General features: G+C 46.3%; 6 protein-coding genes across 7 annotated transcripts; 2 read left to right on the forward strand and 4 right to left on the reverse strand.

Annotated features, from left to right (window-relative positions):
• Positions 1 to 28: 28 nt before the first annotated feature.
• On the reverse strand, positions 29 to 6,234 carry LOC117590275 (protein snakeskin-like). The gene is made up of 3 exons (XM_034282760.1): positions 6,067 to 6,234; positions 501 to 618; positions 29 to 394 (listed from the first exon to the last, which is right to left on the reverse strand). The coding sequence occupies exons 1-3, from the start codon at positions 6,106 to 6,108 to the stop codon at positions 177 to 179; spliced, it is 378 nt and encodes a 125-aa protein (XP_034138651.1). The 5' UTR covers positions 6,109 to 6,234; the 3' UTR covers positions 29 to 176.
• On the reverse strand, positions 625 to 2,822 carry LOC117590278. The gene is made up of 2 exons (XM_034282762.1): positions 1,073 to 2,822; positions 625 to 1,000 (listed from the first exon to the last, which is right to left on the reverse strand). The coding sequence occupies exons 1-2, from the start codon at positions 1,128 to 1,130 to the stop codon at positions 783 to 785; spliced, it is 276 nt and encodes a 91-aa protein (XP_034138653.1). The 5' UTR covers positions 1,131 to 2,822; the 3' UTR covers positions 625 to 782.
• Positions 6,235 to 7,130: 896 nt separating the features above from the next.
• On the reverse strand, positions 7,131 to 9,537 carry LOC117590335 (U3 small nucleolar RNA-associated protein 6 homolog). The gene is made up of 4 exons (XM_034282829.1): positions 9,328 to 9,537; positions 8,956 to 9,259; positions 7,714 to 8,898; positions 7,131 to 7,651 (listed from the first exon to the last, which is right to left on the reverse strand). The coding sequence occupies exons 1-4, from the start codon at positions 9,417 to 9,419 to the stop codon at positions 7,418 to 7,420; spliced, it is 1,815 nt and encodes a 604-aa protein (XP_034138720.1). The 5' UTR covers positions 9,420 to 9,537; the 3' UTR covers positions 7,131 to 7,417.
• Positions 9,538 to 11,501: 1,964 nt separating this feature from the next.
• LOC117590334 (chromobox protein homolog 3-like) lies at positions 11,502 to 12,368 on the forward strand. The gene has a single exon (XM_034282828.1). It carries the CDS (start codon positions 11,590 to 11,592, stop codon positions 12,304 to 12,306), a length of 717 nt encoding a protein of 238 aa, XP_034138719.1. The 5' UTR covers positions 11,502 to 11,589; the 3' UTR covers positions 12,307 to 12,368.
• Positions 12,369 to 13,950: 1,582 nt separating this feature from the next.
• On the forward strand, positions 13,951 to 16,815 carry LOC117590321 (anaphase-promoting complex subunit 4). 2 transcript variants are annotated; one of them, XM_034282814.1, is made up of 5 exons: positions 13,951 to 14,171; positions 14,248 to 14,890; positions 14,953 to 15,123; positions 15,186 to 15,348; positions 15,400 to 16,815. In XM_034282814.1, exons 1-5 carry the CDS (start codon positions 14,060 to 14,062, stop codon positions 16,612 to 16,614), a joined length of 2,304 nt encoding a protein of 767 aa, XP_034138705.1. In that variant the 5' UTR covers positions 13,951 to 14,059; the 3' UTR covers positions 16,615 to 16,815. The 2 variants fall into 2 exon arrangements, with proteins under 2 accessions (XP_034138705.1, XP_034138704.1); XM_034282813.1 differs by having other exon boundaries at positions 13,953 to 14,171; positions 14,953 to 15,129.
• Positions 16,816 to 17,125: 310 nt separating this feature from the next.
• On the reverse strand, positions 17,126 to 19,081 carry LOC117590324 (uncharacterized protein F54F2.9). Its single transcript, XM_034282816.1, has 3 exons — positions 18,293 to 19,081; positions 18,020 to 18,227; positions 17,126 to 17,953 (listed from the first exon to the last, which is right to left on the reverse strand). The coding sequence occupies exons 1-3, from the start codon at positions 18,979 to 18,981 to the stop codon at positions 17,249 to 17,251; spliced, it is 1,602 nt and encodes a 533-aa protein (XP_034138707.1). The 5' UTR covers positions 18,982 to 19,081; the 3' UTR covers positions 17,126 to 17,248.
• Between the last annotated feature and the right edge of the window lie 321 nt (positions 19,082 to 19,402).

The following is a 19,402-nucleotide window of genomic DNA, read 5'->3' on the forward strand; positions in this document are numbered from 1 at the left end:
TGGGTAGATACATATACATAGATTCATTTTTCACTCTTCTCAGCGCATTTACGACGATCCACACAGAAGCCATGAGAATTTTAGACAACACACGACGACGAAGCGTGTTTATGGATGCTTAAGTGATTGGTTGGTTGGTTGGTTGGTTGGTTGGGCAGAATGAGAGAATCAACTCTTTACGTTCGGCAGATGGAGAGGGTGTCCAGCAGGAAGACAGCGCCGTTGATGATCATCAGGGAGCCAGCGGCAATGGCATTGCGCTTCCTATCCTTCTGCAGCACGGCATCATGCCACTCATCGATGACCAGAGCACCAGAGGCCACAAACAGAATGCAGCCGATCAGCGAGATCAAGGCATTGAGGCGCTTCTCCACCAGAGAGTTGATCACATGACCTGCAACAGAAAATACATATAAATACGGGGTTGGGGTTTATATTCAGTGATCCAACGATCCGTGGCTAATCACAGTCACAACAACAGAACAAAACAAAACACTCACCGATCAGCAGAACGCCGCAGATGATCGTGAAGCCGCCGATGGTGCCGCAAACGATCAGGGGACGGGATGAGAGGGCACCATCCACCTCGTACATCACAATGCAGGCAATGGCGATGGCCTGTGGGAACAGAACAGAACAGAACAGAACAGATAGATGAGAAAGATCGTTAGAAGATTGCTGGAAAACGGTGCAAAAATTAGTCTCGGGTTCCTGGTTAGTTTTATTGTTGCAGTCCGTTAAAACAATTCTCTGGCAATTGATTGGAACTGGATTTTATTTGATCAGGCATTCAGCACTACAAAGGTATCCCCCACAAAGATGGCGCCGTTGGTCAAACAGAATATTGCCGCTACCAGGACACTGTTCTTGTCGCTGTCCTTTTCATAGGCGTCCAGCCAGCGGTCGAGGATGACGGCCCCACTGGCTATAAAGAGGATCACGGCGGCCACCGAGAACAGGACATCGATGCGCTTGTCAATGTTCGCTCCCACCAGATGACCTGAAAGACGGATCGGTACCGATTCAACAGATTGACAGCTGGACTCGCGGACTCAAGGACTTTGTCCATTACCAAGGCCCAGTGTGGTACAGATGATCGCGTAGCCGGTGAGGGTGCCGCACACCAGCATTGCCTGACTGCTGTATCTGTGGTCCCCCACGCTCTCGATCAGTACGATGCTCGTGGCGGTGAAGGCCTGTGTTCGGGAAAGGGTTTCGTTCTCAGTATCTGAGTACTCGATTAGGCACAGGCACGGACATACTGATAGGTAGACAGACAGACAGACGTAGGAACGGTGACAGGAGACAGGCGGATAGATTTCTCAGAAAGTTAGATCAAATATTTCAAACTACTCCTCCACAAGGAGGATTTAATAATAAATATCCCTCAAACTCATGTGCCACTCTCACTAGTGTCAATCCCAGTTGATTCCCTTTGTGAAAGCTTCACGAGAATCGATTGATAAATTGTAGTGCGTCATGCATTTAATGGGTTGTAATTTGGGCCATATGCTCTAGTTCATGGTTCAGGGTGTGAACAGGACAGGAAATTAGGCCATAAACAGACACTTACCCTAATGGCGGGACGGGCAGTCTTTAAAAGTGTTTAAAACTGGGCTAAAAGGGAGCAACATCTGGCCGCATTATGCCAATGCATGACCTGACATGTCTTGTGGGGGAAGTGCTCCGTTTCCATTGATCAATGCCGACATTTAATTGTTAATCTGAAAGGCCAGCTCAAGTGGCTGTCATTGTGAGGTGCCGCTTCATGTCATGGCTCCCATTCATCATATATCATCATCGAGGAATTGCAAGCAAAGTAGCAGAAAAGCCCCACACGAGTGGACGACGCCAATTTGCTTATCAAGTATGAAAATTATTTCGATATTGATGGGCGATAAATGTGGTAGCGATATGGCGTGTCGAGTGCCTGATTGGGGAGGAGCTATTTAGAGGCGAGGAAGCTATTTAAGTCAAAGTGTCAACAGTGGGCACACCCTACAGCGACCATCAATCAATTAGGAGAGGCTGCCGCTAATTGGTTTGTCCTTCCATCCTTGGTGTGCCCAGGATGCAGCCTCAAAGTATTATGTTGATTTTGTAATGCAAGGAGACAGACCCAAGAGGTCGTTAGTGGAGAATATTCCCTGAAATGGGAGTGTATCCCACCCATATACACATTTCCATATTCCGCATATTCCCATATCTCTATTTGCTCGCTGCTGGCCTCGTGCATTAGCCATAACAAATATCATTTGGTGTATGGGTTGTGAATGCGGCATAGTATCTCCCGCGTATATTTGTATCTACATGTAGACTTTCCGCCACTTTTCCCGAGTCAGCAAACACCAAGCAGCACACACAGTTCAGCACAGCAATTATGTGTGTCAATAATTACCGAATGTTTGCACTCGCCTCCCACTTTCATACATCATATATCTATCAGATATCTTTTATATATCTTTATGCTTCTATATTTGCTGTGCCATTCCTTATAATTTAATTGCCACGCCCATAAATCGTGACGGGGGGGCACGACGGTGGCCCCATAAATATGACATTAATTCCCCCCCGAAAATATATAATGGAAAAGTGTTGGGTAAACAAATGATATTTATGGACAAACGTAGCGGAAGGAGGAAGTACACTCTGTCCATTAGGAATAGTTTCTGCAACAGATGTGGCAAGAATCACTGCTTGGGGGCCATTCAATTTGCAGGCAGTTTAGATTCAATTGCAGAGCAAAGAAAATGCAAATAAAATCTGTAATCTGTTTGCCAACTTCTGTTGCAAATTCCATTTTTCCAGCATCCGCTCTAAATTCATTTTGTTCTGTGTGTTTTGCATGAATGAAAACGTAAACGTTTCACTATATATTTATTTATATATTGTTTAATCTCGAATATGACTAAGAATTGTTTACATTGTGGCCTGCCATTTATTGTGTCCATTGCCCAGCGTATAGCAAAAACACCACTTGATTCGGGGTCAAGGGGAAACCCTCTGCACGAAATATTAACCCAAAAGTAAATAGAGCCCCAGACAGGGAAACGAACCCTCCAAGCATTTACCATTTACCATTTACCACGTTTACATGTGGAGCCCACATGCAAAGCCCATAGATCAATTTTATTTCCCCAATTCCAATTGATATTGCCATTCATTATACTCGCACGGAGCACCTGACAGGCCAACGAGGCCTGCCAGAAGGCAGAGACAACGCAGGGTCTTGGCCAGCTCGAAAGCAGTTCAACAAAAATTCTAGAAAAAAATATACAAAAATCCCAATATATCTGGCAGAAGCGAAGGCACAGATTTGCAGCAGCTAAAACATTTATTAGCTCGTAAATATATTTACGACTGGCGTTGCAAGCTGAGTTCGTTCGGATGCGGATGCGGATGCGGGTGCGGGTGCGGGTACGGGTACGGGGCCGCCACCTCTTATCTTGTGAACTATTTTTTATTTCACTTTATTTGCTCCCATGACCAAGGCCAGCGGTGTGAGACAAGTATTGGCCACACACCAGAACGTGCAGCCTGTGGGATCAGGATGAGTAATCTGATAGATAGACAGATAGTTAGATGAATAGATAATGAGGGGGAACAGAATGGCCGGCCTTTGGGCCATTAGCTATTAGATATTCCCAGGGCGTTCTGTTTTTTTTTATGAGTCGCCGACTGTTTGGTTGTTGTTTACTCAATGCAATCCGCCCGGCGCGGCCAGTCGACCTTTACACGGATCGCACATGGCGGTATGCGTATGCGTAATGTTCTCTGGCATTTTTTGTTGTTTTGTTTTTTACTTTTTGGCCATGTGAGTGTGATGACATCATGTGTAGTTGTTGCTGCCCAATCCGGGGTCTGGTTCGGATTAGTCAGTGCAATAGCCAAATGAAACGTGATCGCGGCACTCCATTCAGCTTTGAGCTGCGGCACTGCGGCACTGCGGTTCTGTGGGTGTGGCAGGGACGGGAGAGATGTACATGACCCGCATTACAACAAATTACGAGTACGCGCCTCAAGTGGGTCGTCGTCACTCGGTTGATGGGATTAATGTGTGTGGATATAATCATCAGAAAAAGTGGCATTCAAAGCGGCGAGCAGATCGCAGATTCAATGCTGGAATATTTGAGAAGGCAAGCAGATGGCAGACCTTAGAGCCACTCATTTGAATGTAGATCTTTCAAAACTGAATACGAATAAAGTGCCCTTCGGTTGGCATGTCGATTTTTCTGGGTGCAAAAGAATTTCGTTATTCGTAATAACTTCTTTCTGGCAATGCATATAGAAAATACTCAGTAAGTATGTCTGCCCTGATCAACGCTTTGACTCACTCATCCGTTTGCCTGATAACAGATGAAAGTAAATAAACAAGTCAAAGTCGGCGGGTCGAAGCAGATGTCTCAGCATTGCAAATATAAGTGCTCTCACTCGTACTCGTGTTCACATAATGAATAATATAGCAAATAAACGAATGATGGCCGTACTTCAGCAAGCAAAATCATTTCAAATCTATCTCTGCACTTCAAACAGTTTTCAATTTTCTGTAAAAACATGCTGATAAAAGGAAGTAGGACAGGGATATGCTGGAAAATTCCTAGTTTCAGTTATAAGTTCTACTTAATTGCTCTCAACCAGTAAGCAGTTCAATCAGTGTCCCATGTGTCCAGTTCCATAGAACTGGCTTAGGGAATGCCTCTACTCTGCCCATTAATCGCACGCAGAATCTTTATAATATGATGTCATATAATGATTAATGAGTGAATGCGATGGATCCATCGTTTAATTGGGGTTCTGAGAAAATTGAGCTTGACCACGAACGCAATTCACAATTTCGCAAAATAAAAATAATGGAAATGCTTTGACAGTCAGGGGGAAAATTTCCATATAAGTATAATTTCACATATAAACACACCTGGCCAATTAACAAAACAATTTGAATTGAGTTAAAGAACCAGACAATGGAAATAAATAGAAAAGAATGAACTGCCCTCCCTCCCCCCAGAACATATCGGATCGGATGAGTGGCAGAAAGCGAGTCCAAGTGCGAGGCAGCGTGGGTGACATCATATCGCAGAAGATCATCAGTGGAATCCGCCCATTCTAAGCGCCATTCCGCTTCTGCCAGCGGAAGACAAATCGAGTTCTCTCTCATCTCTCGCCTTCTCTTGTGTCGTCCCAGGGGCAGGCATGACCGAATGTTATACTAGGCTTTACGTAGCAATTCATCTAAGCCGATGACATCACCGGTCTACGGGCTGAGTACAAAGGAACCCAAACCACCGCTGCTCCACTCACACCGAAACAACGCGACCCAAGAGCACGCATTAACCAAACAACTACGCAATAACTCCAAACAACAACAAAAAAGACAAAAGGAGATACAAAACTTTAAATTCGTTGAAGGAAATGCCTGCGCTTTGAAGGCCGAAGCTGGGAATACACTTCGCAGACTACGACTGGGAGAGTAGATCTGCCAACAGTGAGATATATGCATGGAATTTGAGAGCTATTTCAGTTTCAAAATTATACATGTACAACGAATTTTAGAGCCACAATATTACAAGAACAGAATTACAATTTTGATTACTTGCTCCAAAAATATTCTACGATTTTAAATTTTAAATTTTCTATGGAACTTTAATGAATAATAGGCCAAGATTTATATTGAAATAAAGAAGTATCAGTCGTAGAAACAACAGAAAATATGGGATCTAATATCTGGAGTTCGCAATTCGAGGGCAAACTTTATAAAGTGACAAATGTTTGTGGCGAAACCTTTAACATGTAGTACCCTCCTCTGCACAGAGTATGTACAATGAAGTCATGGGATTTGTTTTGGTCCAGAAGAATACAAAAGAGGGGGAACCGGTTCTGTTGCTGGCGTTTGTTCTGTTTGCATCCAAGGCCAGGGATGAAATTGTAAACGAAAGACAGGTTATAAAGCGCACAGCACACGGCACAGGAAGGAACGAAACTTAGAGATACAGATACAATGCACAACACACTCACAAATAGAAATTTTGGAAAAAAAATATAGAAAACAGAATATTTGGGGCTGCTCACCAGCTCAATGATTTTCAGCAGCAGACGATTGTTGAACTCCATGGCGATCGATTCGGTTCGATATGAGATGCAAATGTAGCTGAACTTAGGATCGGTTCAATTGGGATTGTATCTCGCAGTGTGCTGGGTATGGGTTTGAAAGTGCGTGTTGTTTTCACGGCGTACGCAAACGAAGTGACGAAAGCTTTGCCGCCACTCGCATCCAAAGCTCGGGCAAGCGACAGCAACAGCGCTGGCGTCAGCGTTAGCGCAGGCAGTGGCAGTGGCAGCGCCAGCGGCAGCGACACAGCCTCGAAACGCGTCAGCAACAGCAGACGAAGAGAACGGAGATGGTATCAGAGAGTTAGCCTTTGCTGGCCGACACGCCATTAGCAGGTTCCAGCTCACATCGAAAGGATACACTGTGAGCGGGCAGTGGGAGACGCAGTACAACACAAAAAGAAAAAATGCATGGCTGCTTAAGTAGTTACAGAAATGATTTAATTCCATGTTACGAACTTTTTGAAGCCCAAATACATTTTAGTACATTATAGAATCCGCATAGGACTTATATTATTAGGCTCAATTTGGGTTCATTGTGTAGTGTTCAAAAGTGACAAAAATGATTCCGTTCGGGGAAATGGTACGTTATAAAAATATGCTTGAAGAAAGAATATATTTGGAGGATAACAACATATTGCTTACATAGGCATAGACCTGTAAGGGAGCATTGTGTATCATTTTCGGAGCCATAGTAGCCATCTGCCTCCCTAAGAGTTGAAGAAATTATAATAGCACCTGGGACTTTAACGCAAATAAAAAACCTTTAGAGGGATAAGTTTCTAGGAAAATTTGCATTTGAAAGACAATTTGAATTGATTTGAACTTGATCTTCCAATTATATCCATTCCATTATATCAAGTTAAAATAACTTATCCAATTTATATGATTTTATTTTTTATGGTAACATTTTTGTAATCAATTAAATGGAAATTTGTTTTCAAAATATAATTAAAGACGGGTGGCTAAAACAATGAATTCTTGATAATGATCTATGCCACAACAAAATTGAAATGAAATCATTTTCAACCTTAAAGAGAGCCACAGAATATTCCAAAAAATCACTTTCACTTAGAAAACTATTTAATAACTGTAATATTTGCCAAAAAATGTTGTAGGGATCTTCATCTTAAGCTAAAACTAATTTTAAACACTTTTGTGTTGCACAATCAATAGCAGAATATTATAAAATTAATTATATAACAAGGGCCAAGTCGAGGAAATCTCAATATACAGATTACAACAAATATAAAAGGTTCACTTTATAGACTTACTAGTCCTTAGTCCTTACTTATGCCTAGTCGATGATTTCTTAGCCAACGAGTGCAGCGCCTACATAGGCCAGGGCACGCTCCGCCTCGAAGGCGGGCACGTACCGGGGCTCCAGGGTGGTGAGTGCGCGCTGGGTGAGCAGGGACAGGTTCTTGGTTTCGCCATGGTCCCGCTCAAAGGTAAGATACTCCACCCAGACACTGGGCTCCGTTTTGCCAAAGTAAACGGCCATGAACTCGTAACACATGCGCCAGTACTTGATAGCCGCCTTGTCCTGCAGAGAGAGGGAGGAACAAACAATTATATATAGACCTGGGCATAAAATGGTTTACATACGCGCACTGCCAGGCTGCTCTCGAGCTGGGCCATCGTGCGATGCAGCTGCAGGGACATGGGCGGCTGTAGGGCCAGCTTGGCGTATTCCGTGCGCGCTGCATCGACGGACTCTGCATGCCACAGATACCGCAAATAGTCGGAGCGCAGCTCGGAGAAGCTCGGCCAGGTGGAGGCTGTGGCTATCTTGTAGATATCTTCCAGTCGCTTCCTGCCGAGGCTATCCTGACGTGTACGATAATAGAGGATGACCATCTGCCACAGCGGCAGGGCTTCGGGGCCCATGGTCCTTTGGAATTTGTTGAACATCTCATGGATCAGCGACTCGCTGTCATTCTGCACGTGCGTGCCCAACAGCAACTGGTGCATCTCCACCGATGCATCGTTCTTGAGGGCCTCCGTAAGAATGGTAACAGCGGCTTCTCGCCCGCTCGGCGCACTGCTGAGCATTTTCCTCAGGATGGCATAGTGCCGCACGTGCATCAGCTTCGAGCGATGGCCATCCTGCAGGGCATCGGCCAGGCACTGCTGCTTGAGGGCTCGTTCCGCTTTTCCGTCGCTGTTTAGAGCGAGCATGGCATCCAGATAGAGAGTCCACATATCCTGTGTCTGCAGCACCTCCACGGCCGACTTGTAGACGGTCACGCACAGCTGAATGCGGCGCTTTAGGGAGCGGGTATTGGGGGCAGAACGAGACTTCTTGCTGGCTGGTTCCTCCTCATTGTTGTCTGGCTCCTCATCTGCGTCTCCGAGATGGTAGCCACGCAGCTCACGTTGCGCCGCCAAATCCCAGAGGCCAGGCTCGCGCGGGAACTTCTCCTGCATGTCATCGATGATGAGACGCTGCAGCTTGAGGGTTATCTCGTGGTGATCCTCGCAGCTCTCCAGCAGCTTCACAAAGTAGTCCAAACTCGTAATGTTTTCCATGCTGTTGCGATAGACGGCCTCCACCCGCTCCAGTTTTATGTCCTGCTCGGACAGAGTGTTGTCAGCGAGATTTTTCTCAGGATCTGCACGAGCTGCCTCCTTTAGCAGAATGTCGAAGAAGCATTTGTTGAGTGCCTCCGAGTCAGGATGACGCTGCAGGCCACGAAGCAGAATGTCCTTCACGCGATCTATATTAAGGCGGTTGTATTCGTAGAGCCACAGGGCAGCGTCCACCCAAAAGTTCGGATCATCGCCATGGTACTAAGAGGAAGTTGAGCACTATAGTTGATGTTTTTGAAGTGTCGATTGAATCCTTACCAGCAGCATCTTCTCATATATGCCTGCGACCTCCTGTGGACCCGACTTTTTGCTAAACTTGATCCAATTGCTCCACAGGCGTCTGTCGTGGGTGAACTTGCTCAACACTTCCCTGTAGAGACGCATGATGCGTATGGATATGGAGTTCTTCAGGCCGGTCAGCTTTATGTGCATCATCTTCTCCTTATCGGAGAGTGTCTTGTACATTTGCTTCTCGTAGACAATGAACTCTAGATAATCGCCGACAGCCAGGTGGCTTTTAGTTATCTTCAGGAATAAACGCTCCCGCCTGCTCACTATTTCTCTGGAAGCAAATCAGCAACAGGATGAATTCAAGGGCCTGTGGGTCAGTGGTGATTTCTAGGCGCTTACCTGACTTGATCCGGCGTGAAGACGTTGTAGTGCTTCATCTGCTCGTACTCCGGCAGCAGGCGCTCCTGCATTTCAGCTATAAACTCGCCCATCTTGGTTGGTTTTTGTTTATTTTTTTTAAAATAATTAATTTAATTTAATTAATTTAGTTTAATTGAATTCATTAATTTAATTTAATTAATTTAAATTTGTTTATTTCAATGCAAACAAACGCACGTGCAACAGCGACCATCGATAATCAAACTATCGAAATGCTGAATTCATCGCAAACTGCAATCGATGACTGTATCCAATAGAAAATAAATATTAATTTCAAATACATTTGTTACGAAATACCAAAACAAACGATAATTCAAAAAAACTACAGCGGACTTTACTCTACATCTAACGGACAATCATCTCTTAGACACAGACGTGGACAAGTCTGAGGTGCCGATGGTCTTCCTCCTACGTATCCTATCTGAAATCCGACTCAGAATAAATCAGATCTCCTGCCCAAGTGTAGCGGCCTTTCTCCATCTCGTAGTTGCGTAGTTGCCCCTTTCCCACCATACTAAACACACTAGCACTTCATTTTAAACGTTATAATATGTAACTCAAAAACTTAATACATACTTAACTATAAATCCCTATACTAATGTTTCGTTGCGCGTCCGCCTATTCCCGCCTCTTCAAATATAAATACATATACTACATTAACGGGACGGCTAATTAATTAAATATTATATTTAATATATATTTATGTATTATGTATGTATTTATTTATTAAATCGGGCTTCGTTGCTCCTAAGCAGGATGGCCCGCGCCCGGGCAGGGGTGAGACAGGGGATAGAATATACAGCCCATATATTTCGCCCATATACGGGAGACCAGCCGGTTCAATTAATCCCTATGGGTTTTAAAAATATTTAAGCTTGGATTCTTTCCCTTTGTACTGGACTCACTTTTTATTTAGATTAAAAAAAATAAGTCCTCTAGATTGTCCGTCCGGTCCGCTTGTTTCCTTTTTCCCGATTTGTTTGCTTCACGGTTGCACACACAAAACGCTTTAACACTGCCGATGTTTATTTTCCCACTACCGGCATGTTCAGCGTAGCTCCCTATGCAGTCTCTCTTGCTGCAGCTGATCCCATCTCTTTTATTGCCCTCGCACCAAGTTCAAGGGCATAGCATTGCATATTTGAGGGAGTGGGTGAGCTGGCTTGTGGATCCCGCAATGTTTTCGAGCCTCTCTTCTATTTTTCCCTTCTCACGCTCTATGGTACCATTTATCGCCTAGCCCCTGCGACTATCGACCTGCCAACCTCCAAAAAAAATACTGCTAAATCCAGTATTTTGCCGATCGATTTCCTTCTAATGCAACACATTTTAAATGTAAATATTTTCTTTTATATTGATGTATTTGTGAATTTTATTGAAAGAGCGGCTTAAGAAGCCGGCTCATGAAACATAATTTACTGCAATATTTTCTCGCTAAGGATGATAGATGGTTGCAACAATAACACCTTCGATTCACACATCGAAAACTTTTGAAATATTTTAGAAAATATAAAAACTGAAAAAATATTGAATTTGATCAATTCAATAATATATTTGTGTGGATAGTGTACTGTAAGATACTACTACAGTATTACTCAAAAAACATTGATCTATTGCACATATCGAAATCCAGCGATATTATCAAGGGCATGAAGCAACTATATTAGGAGGTCTCGTCGGAAAAAATTAGGAAAATGTGCGAGTGAAAGGGCTCTAGCTGTAAGTGTGAGTTGGCGAAGCCCTGCGGAACAGCATCAGCTTTCAGTCGCCTTCTTTTATATATCTGCCGTTCCTTTGGTGCCGACCTCCACTGTGAAGCATCGAAATGTGAATCGCAAATTTTCGAGTTCACAGTAAGGCTGCAGTCCAGACTTTGCTCCCACAATTTTCTCTTCTCTAAACATGAACCATAAACTGCACCAAATCATTTTTTGGCGCACATAAGGTGAACACTTGAACAAAAATGTTGTCGGCAACCAAACTTCCTTCGCCTTGCCGCGTCGACAACCACCCGAGCAATGAAGATTAGGAAAAGCGACGAGTAACTCTGCTGCCGACGAGACCTCCTAATATAGTTTCTTCATGGATATTATCAAGGGTGCCCTCGATGGTATTGTAGCCCCAACTCCCACATCACTATCCGTGCAAGCGACGCATAAACTAACTGCACAATTCAGCAGAAAAGCAAAATTACTTGCAACAATTGCCTCTCGTATCACACAAATGGCCGAATTTTCCGTAGAACGCGTAGAAGACAAACGATTGGTAAACGGTCGCACCGAATATTATTTAAAGTGGAAGGGCTATCCTCGCAGTGAAAATACTTGGGAGCCTGTGGAAAATCTTGATTGTCCCGACCTAATATCCACCTTTGAGGAGTCGTTGAAAACGAAGAAGGAACCCAAGAAGCGCGTAGCAACAGTCTCCACGCCAGAAAACATTCGTAGCAAGCGCAAATCATTCATGGAAGACGAAACCGAAGAGACCCGTAAGCTGATCGGGTTTGAGCGCGGTTTGGTGCCGTCAAAGATACTCGGCGCTACCGACTCTCTGGGCCAACTCATGTTCCTGATGAAGTGGAAGGGCAGCGATCATGCAGATCTGGTGTCTGCCAAAGTTGCCAACGAGCGCTGCCCACAGGTTGTGATTTCGTTCTACGAGGAGCGCCTCACCTGGCACACTGGAAATGGCAACGGCACTGGTGGCGCTGATGGCGACGGAATGGGCTGCAGCGGCTCTGGAACTGGCACTAACCCAGGCAGCGTCGAGACTCCTGGTGGCAGCACTGCAGGCGGACCAGACGAGGAGGAGGAAGAGGAGGTCGAGGCTGAGGCCGAACCGGAGGCAGAACCAGAAGCGGGGCCCGAGGTCGAGGCCAGTCCTGCCGACAGCACCAATAACGATGATAACCAGCTTGGAGTCGGTGATGCCGACGACTAAACCAATTCGAAATAATCTAGCATTGTATACAAAACATATACATAGAAATTAGTTTACCAATTAAGAAAGTGGATAGAAAAGCATCAAAAGCCGAGTCGATTAATCCATGTCTGTCTGTCCGTCCGTCCTGATGAGCGCCTAGTACTCAGAGATCATAAAATCTAGAGCCACCATCTTTAGCTTCCAGACTTCCATATGCTCACACTGTTACAGGTGTATTTCAAACATGAGCCCCGCCCCCGAAAAAGGGCAAAAACCTCCCAAATCTATAATTTTGAAGATAAAATTTCCGTAGGGAATGACCATATCTATCAGATCACCAAATTAGGATCCGATTGGATGATTATTATAGCCACAATGAAGGAATTTATTTGCAGTGGCTAATAATATATGTAGACGACAGATGAAGAAAAAATGTTAAATTTGACAAAACACCGCTAAGGTGCAGATGAAGTACTGAGTGCCGGGTATAAAAGTTGTGAAGCGTAAGAAGCGTCTCACACGTCCCTTCTCATTTTTTTTAATGCATAACTACATATAGTTTAACCAGTCTCACAAACTTAATATATATGTAAAATATCTCCCGTTGGGAATATGTTAGATATTCCCGGCAGTACTTGGGACTCGCAGAATGCGGCCCACAAATACCTAAACAAAATATAATGTTCTGTATTCGAATAAAATACAATTCACAAAATGTACGCATATCTCTCCCTCTATTGTTGTTCTTGTTTGTATACCCGGTACTCGAAGAGTAAATAGGGTATATTGTATTTGTGGACAAAGTATGTAACGCACAGAAGGAAACGTTTCCGACCCCATAAAGAATATGTATTCTTGATCAGCATCAAAAGCCGAGTCGATTGATCCACGTCTGTCTGTCCGTCCGTCCTGATGAGCGCCTAGTACTCAGAGAACATAAAATCTAGAGCCACCAAATTTGGCATCCAGGCTTCCATATGCTCACACTGTTACAAGTGTATTTCAAAAATGAGCCCCGCTCCCTTCCTCCCCAGCAAAAGGACGAAACCCTTACAAATCTACAATTTTGAAGATAAGAGAAAACTAAAAACGCCATTCCGTAGGGAATGACCATATCTATCAGATTACCAAATTGGGATCATTATTTTAGCCACAATGAAGAATTTAATTTCCAGTGGCTAAACCCACCCCGTCCCGCAGCTTATATTTGCTTTTTTTTTGTGTGCGGGCCTAGGGTGTGTGGGTCTAGGGAAGGGGGGCGAGCTAAAGGCGCGTGTTGGCGTGAGAAGTGTTGCAGATGTAGATGACAGATGAAAAAAATATTTAAATTTGACAAAACACCGCTTAGGTGCAGATGTAGTAGTACTGAGTGTCGTGTATAAAAGTTGTGACGCGTAAGAATCGTCTCACACGTCCCTTCTCGTTTATTCTCCCTTCTGTTGTTCCTCATGTTTTTTGGCATTCGTAAGGTATATTCGCTGAAAGGTGAGGCCATAAATAACGACAGCATATGGTTTCTATGCTAATTTTATATTGATACAATTTTTTAGAAGATCTAAGTTGAATATGTCAAAATTATCTGAACTGGCCTGGTCAAAGGTACTGCACCTTGTATTCAATATATCTTGGCATTTGCCGGCTCGATAGGCTGCGCCAACAAATTTTTTAGACCGATAGAAACGCCGGCAATTATAAACAAAGGGCACAGAATTGCTGCTAATGCAATTTTGTTGATAATCTGCATTGGATTTTGGATTGAAAATCAGCAAAAATGGCCCAGGCAAGCTCCATGAAGCTGCTCGGTGCGCGCAACATGACCTGCATTGTGGAGCGCATGGAGTGGAACAACAAAATGGATCTTATTGCCTATGGCACGGAAAAGGGTAAGCTGTGCTTAATCAAACCTACACGCACTGCTCTTCGCTTGGACTTAACTCACAAGTTTACTATATAAACCAGGCGAGGTGGTCATCCAGCGGCTGAACTGGCAAAAGATTGTTACCTTCCCCACGCCTGGCGAAGACGTCCGAGTGCGCTCCCTCAGCTGGCAAATGGACGAAACGCTGTTGGCCGTGGGCTACAGCAATGGAAAGGTGGCTCTGCTGGATGCCGAGAGCGAGACAATCATCTCTGGGCTGATCTACGACGACGACATCAAGAAGGTGTACTTCAGCAAGGCCATCAATTGCCAGGAGACGCTGGGCAGCTACACCTGCAACGCCAAGGACAAGCACAAGCGATTCCTGCCCAAGTTACAGCCGCTGACGAACATTGATCCGTGCCTAAAGTCACTCGACCAGAAGTCCTTCCCCAAGGGATCGCCCTGCTTTCTGGTGGTGATTATGCGCAGCGGCAAAGTCCATCTGCTGCTGCTGGGCGCCCTCCAGGCGGGCAGCATCGATCTCACCCAGCACGTCTTGCACCCGGAGCAGTTCGATGTGTACGATGTGCGACTGAACGGTGACTTCAATGCCATCTATGCGCTGCTGCGCGATGGCCAGCAGCTGAAGATGCTGCACTTTCACAATCAGGTGCTACAGGATTGCATGGCTCCCATGCTGGAGCTGGCCACGCACTGTGCCCACATTCTAGAGACAAAGAAGTAGGTGCTCCCGATGACTTTGTATACTCTGATTACTCTCTAATCTATGCGGACCTTGGTAGCTACATCAATGACACACAGCAATGCCTGACGGAGGCCTGGGAGACTGTCCAGCTGGAAATGGACAACAAACTGACAAAATATGCCAATTCGCAGGCATACGGCATGATATCCACCCACTTTTTGGAGCTTCATGTCTTTGGGTTTGCAACCTTTGAGGTGGAGGAATTTCTGTTCGAGTGAGTTGCGTTTCCATCAACAGTTTCCAGGGCTCATTAGTCTGTCCACCTTGCAGCACACTCTCGGAGAAGGGCTTCAAGAAGATAGCCAATTCGGTGGATCTCAGCCTGAACAATCTGCAGGGGCTGGTCTTTAAGCAGCTCAATGGAGCGGCCATTAATATGTTTTATTTTCTCAACACAATCGCAGGCTTTGGTCGCATGTCGCACTTCTTTGAGGTTTGAACACTGATCCTTTATAGAAGTCATCTAATCTCTGTCCTCTTGCAGTCTCTCATCTCACCAGAGGTGGCTGTGGAGGCCATGCGTGCCTGTGGTGCGTTCTATCTGAAGGTGCACGAACTGCAGCGTACCATCGATTCGCTGGTGAATGATATGAAGCTCTTCCATGCCTGGATGATATTCACCATTTTGCGACTGTCGCACCAGGAGATACCCGACGAGATGGTGCTCAGCGAGGAGGAGAACGTGGCCCTGGCCGATCTGCTCTGTGCAATGGAGCCGGATCTGGAGGATGGCAGCGATGAGGATGATATTGCCGAGCCACCGAGTGCTGGTGTGCCCACGCGCAGCAAATTCAATCTGGAGCGTGTGGGTCAGTATCTGGAGAATGCCTGCCTGACACAGCTCTATCCCGTGGATCCGAATCAGCTGTGGGAGCAGATGCTGGCCGAGAACGAGTGCCTGGGCCAGTGTCCGCTGTTTGTGCCTCACGACAAGAAGCTGTCGCTGGTACAGCAGCGCGACAAGATGTTCAATGCCATCGATGCTGTTTTCCACAAGCCAACGGAGAGCATTAGCGCCAGCTTTAAGCTCAGCACGGCCGTAGTCTGCTGCCAGCTGCCGCCCATGGAGCCCGAGGAGGAGCAGGATTTTGTCACCTGCAGCTACTATGTCCATGAGGCCGGCAGATGTGATATGCTAGCTGTAACCATCAGCTGGCAGGAGGCCATGGTCCTGGAGTTCAGTCGGGCCGAGGATTGCCTGTTGCGCTGCACTCGCGTCCAGCTGCAGCCCGGCCCCTTCACCCCCCAGCTGCACGAGGACTACTACAATCTGCGCTTCGTTGATCTGCAGTTCTACAACGAGTCCTCGCTCTCCATGCTGGCCCAGAGCACATCCTCCACGCCCGGCGTTCGCCCGCACAGCTACTTCATTCAGTTCTCCCTCAGCGCGGCGCGCAATCAAAGCACACAGCATCATCTGGCCACGCTGATGAATCTTCCGGATGCCACTGTAACGCATAGCATTCACGACATACCCGAGGCAGCTGCATTCAAGGGTCTTGATGGTGTCTGCGAAATGCTGGCCGTCTCCGGCAGCCGCAAGGTAGCCACAGTGCTTTCGGATCGCAAGCGCAAGATGACCATATTCGAAATGGAGATCGAGGAGGAGGAGGACGACACGGAGATGTCGCAGACTTCATTCCTGGAGATAAGCAAGGAGTCCATACTGGCCATCAATGATTCGGATAAGCAGGATTGAATCTTGTATTATTAATAATAATAATAATCCTTCATTTACTCTTGTTAAAAGTTGATCCCAAAACGAATTACAACGGGAGGAAATGCTGTGAGATGCAGCAAGGGCCGCGGCTCTACTTATACGTACTTTAACCGATACACAAAACTTTCTTTCTGCATCCAATAGAGTAGCTCTGACTAGCTGCGAAGATTGTCACATAAATCTGGCTTCATTTTGTTATCTTATCGCTCCAATCATCAAGGGGCGGGTGGGTGCTGATGGTCGAGTGTCCGAGGGCCAATGGAAAAAACGCGTGATATCTGGCCACTTGCACAATTCCCATTTTGTTTTACTTTTGGCAAATGGAATTCTTGATTTGAATTGATTACAAAAAATATATGTACAAAAAAACATAAGAGAGAAGCGTTTTAAGTTTAGGACATTGGATATCCTGGATAAATGTGATCATGGCTAGCTCCTCGAAGCTCTGTCTGTCATTCGGATCCATAGCCGCAGAGGAGGAGTCTTTTTGCTTGAATGCAAATTACAAATATATTAAAAAATCGTTTTATTACAACTAAGTTTGTTTTGAGCCACGCGAGTTGCAGTTGCAGTTTCTGGAGGATTAAGTATCCACCAGGGGATTTGTTGGCGACTAGCTGATCTCATACTGATATGCATCCTCATCCGAATCCTCGCTGGTGGAGTAGTTCTGCTTGCGGCGACGCTGCTCGCGTTTGCTGAGCTTCTTGGACGCCGCTGGGGCTGGGGCTGCGGCTGCGGCTGGTGCGGCCGCTGGTGGGTGCTCCTCCTCTTCTGGAGCCAGCTCCTCTTCGAGCTCTGCATTGGCTTCCGCCTCCTCGGCCTTCTTTTGGGTCTTGACGAGCTCGCACAAATACTTGTAGCGGACCAGGCACTCCTCCTTGGTCTTCTCCGGCACACTGTTGGCAATCTTCTGCCAGCGATCCCCACTGGCCGTCTTTCTGTTCTTCACGATGGCAGCCTCCAGAGCGCGCTGCTGCTCCTGCGTCCAGTTGGTCTCCGGTATCAGCATGCTCTTCTCGCTGCTGGCAGTTGCTGGTGCCGCCGCTGCCTCAGTTGCGGACTTCTTTACCTTCTCCTTGCGCACCGCCTGCTGTGACTCCTGGACGAGGTGCTCGGCCACGCTCTCCGTTTGGCCGGGTATGCGGTAGCCATTCTCTTTCATCTTGGCTGCCATAAAGGTGACCTCCTGGACGCTGCGGTTCATGGACTCGGCAATGGTGTTCCAGCGACTGCCCGCTCCACCAGGATACTTCTTCACGAGGCGTATCAGCTCGGTGAGATCCTCGTCCGTCCAGAAGCCGCCGCTCACAGTGCTCTGGAAGATTTGGGCGCCCTTGGGCGATGAGTAAAACGAACGTGAGTCTAGGTATTTGTAGTTCACCTTCTGGGAAGCGGGACGCACGGCATCCTCTTCGTTTAGCTCCCGGGCATTGATGCGCGAATAGCCGCGCAGCTCCTCCTCGGTCTTTTCGGGTGCCTTGCTGTTTTGCTTGCGCTTGCGCAGATTCTCCTTTTGCTCCTTTCGCAGGCGGGCTTGCTCCTCGGCCTCACGCTCCAGCTCCTCCTGACGACGAGCGGCCTCGACCTCTCTGCAAATAAGAGGAAAAAGATAACATTTAGTCTGAATCCCTAATGGAAGAGCCTCCCTACTCACTGTCTGCGCTTCTCTAGTGCCAGCTCCTTGAGCTCGTTGGCCTTGCTGAAGGCATTCATGATGGTCTTGGGTAGATTCCAGATGGCCAGCGGTATCTGAATGGGCAACGTGTTGAGCAGCGATGGCATGGGAATCTCGCTGAGGATCACGTCCATATCGATGTTCTTGTTCTTCTTCTGGAGCTTCTTCAGCTTGGTACCGAACACCTGCTCGGCGGTGTACTTCTTCTCCAGATAGGCGGCCCACGCGAACAGATACTGGCCAATGGTGATGATTAGGAAGAGGATGAAGGCGCCCTCGTAGAGGCCAATCTTGCGCATGCGGCGGTAATAGTAGAGAGCTGACTTCCAGTTGGGCATGCCCTCCTTGAGCACCTTGTCGTACTTCTCCCGCTTGGAGGAGTCCTTTAGCACCTCGTAGATGGAAACGAGATTCCGGAACTGGATGTTGGCATCTTCGGACGGATTTTTGTCGGGATGCAGGACAATCGAGAGGGTGCGAAAGGCGCGCTTGATCTCGTTATTGGTGGCCGTCTGATTGATGCCCATAAACTCGTAGAAGTTCTTGTTGATCTCCTCCACCAAGTCGAAGATCTCCAGCTCCTCCGAGTGCCAGGCCTGGGCCGTGCCGCACATTAGCAGCAGACAGCCGCCCAGCAGCAGTAGCAGTGTTTCGCCTGGCAGTTTCATTTCGTAAGTTTCGTGGGGCTTACGGGCGCTGCAAGTCGAAATCGAAATCAAAAGAAATGAATGCGGCAGACACCACACACACAGCTGTGACACGCACGAAAGTGGCAACGTCAGCAGTATCAGCGTTGCCAGCTGTCACATATGGTCAGCAACGCCGTTGATTAAAAATTCCGGCGCTGGACTATTCAGAAGTACTTGTTAAATAAGTTTGGGGGCTTTTAATTATATTTTTTTCTATAAAAGCTTTGATTTTTTAAACACATATGCAAATATTGAATATTTGCAACTTTAAAAACCATTCTTTTGATAACACTTATCGATGCCCTGCCAACACCACAGTTGTGCTCGGTGGAAAGAGCAGGTGAGATGGTATAATTCGGTATATGTTTAAATGAGAACGTTTATCTCTGTATATTTCCGG

Source organism: Drosophila guanche, unplaced genomic scaffold (assembly GCF_900245975.1).
Source record: "Drosophila guanche unplaced genomic scaffold, DGUA_6, whole genome shotgun sequence".
Taxonomy (NCBI): Eukaryota; Metazoa; Arthropoda; class Insecta; order Diptera; family Drosophilidae; genus Drosophila; species Drosophila guanche.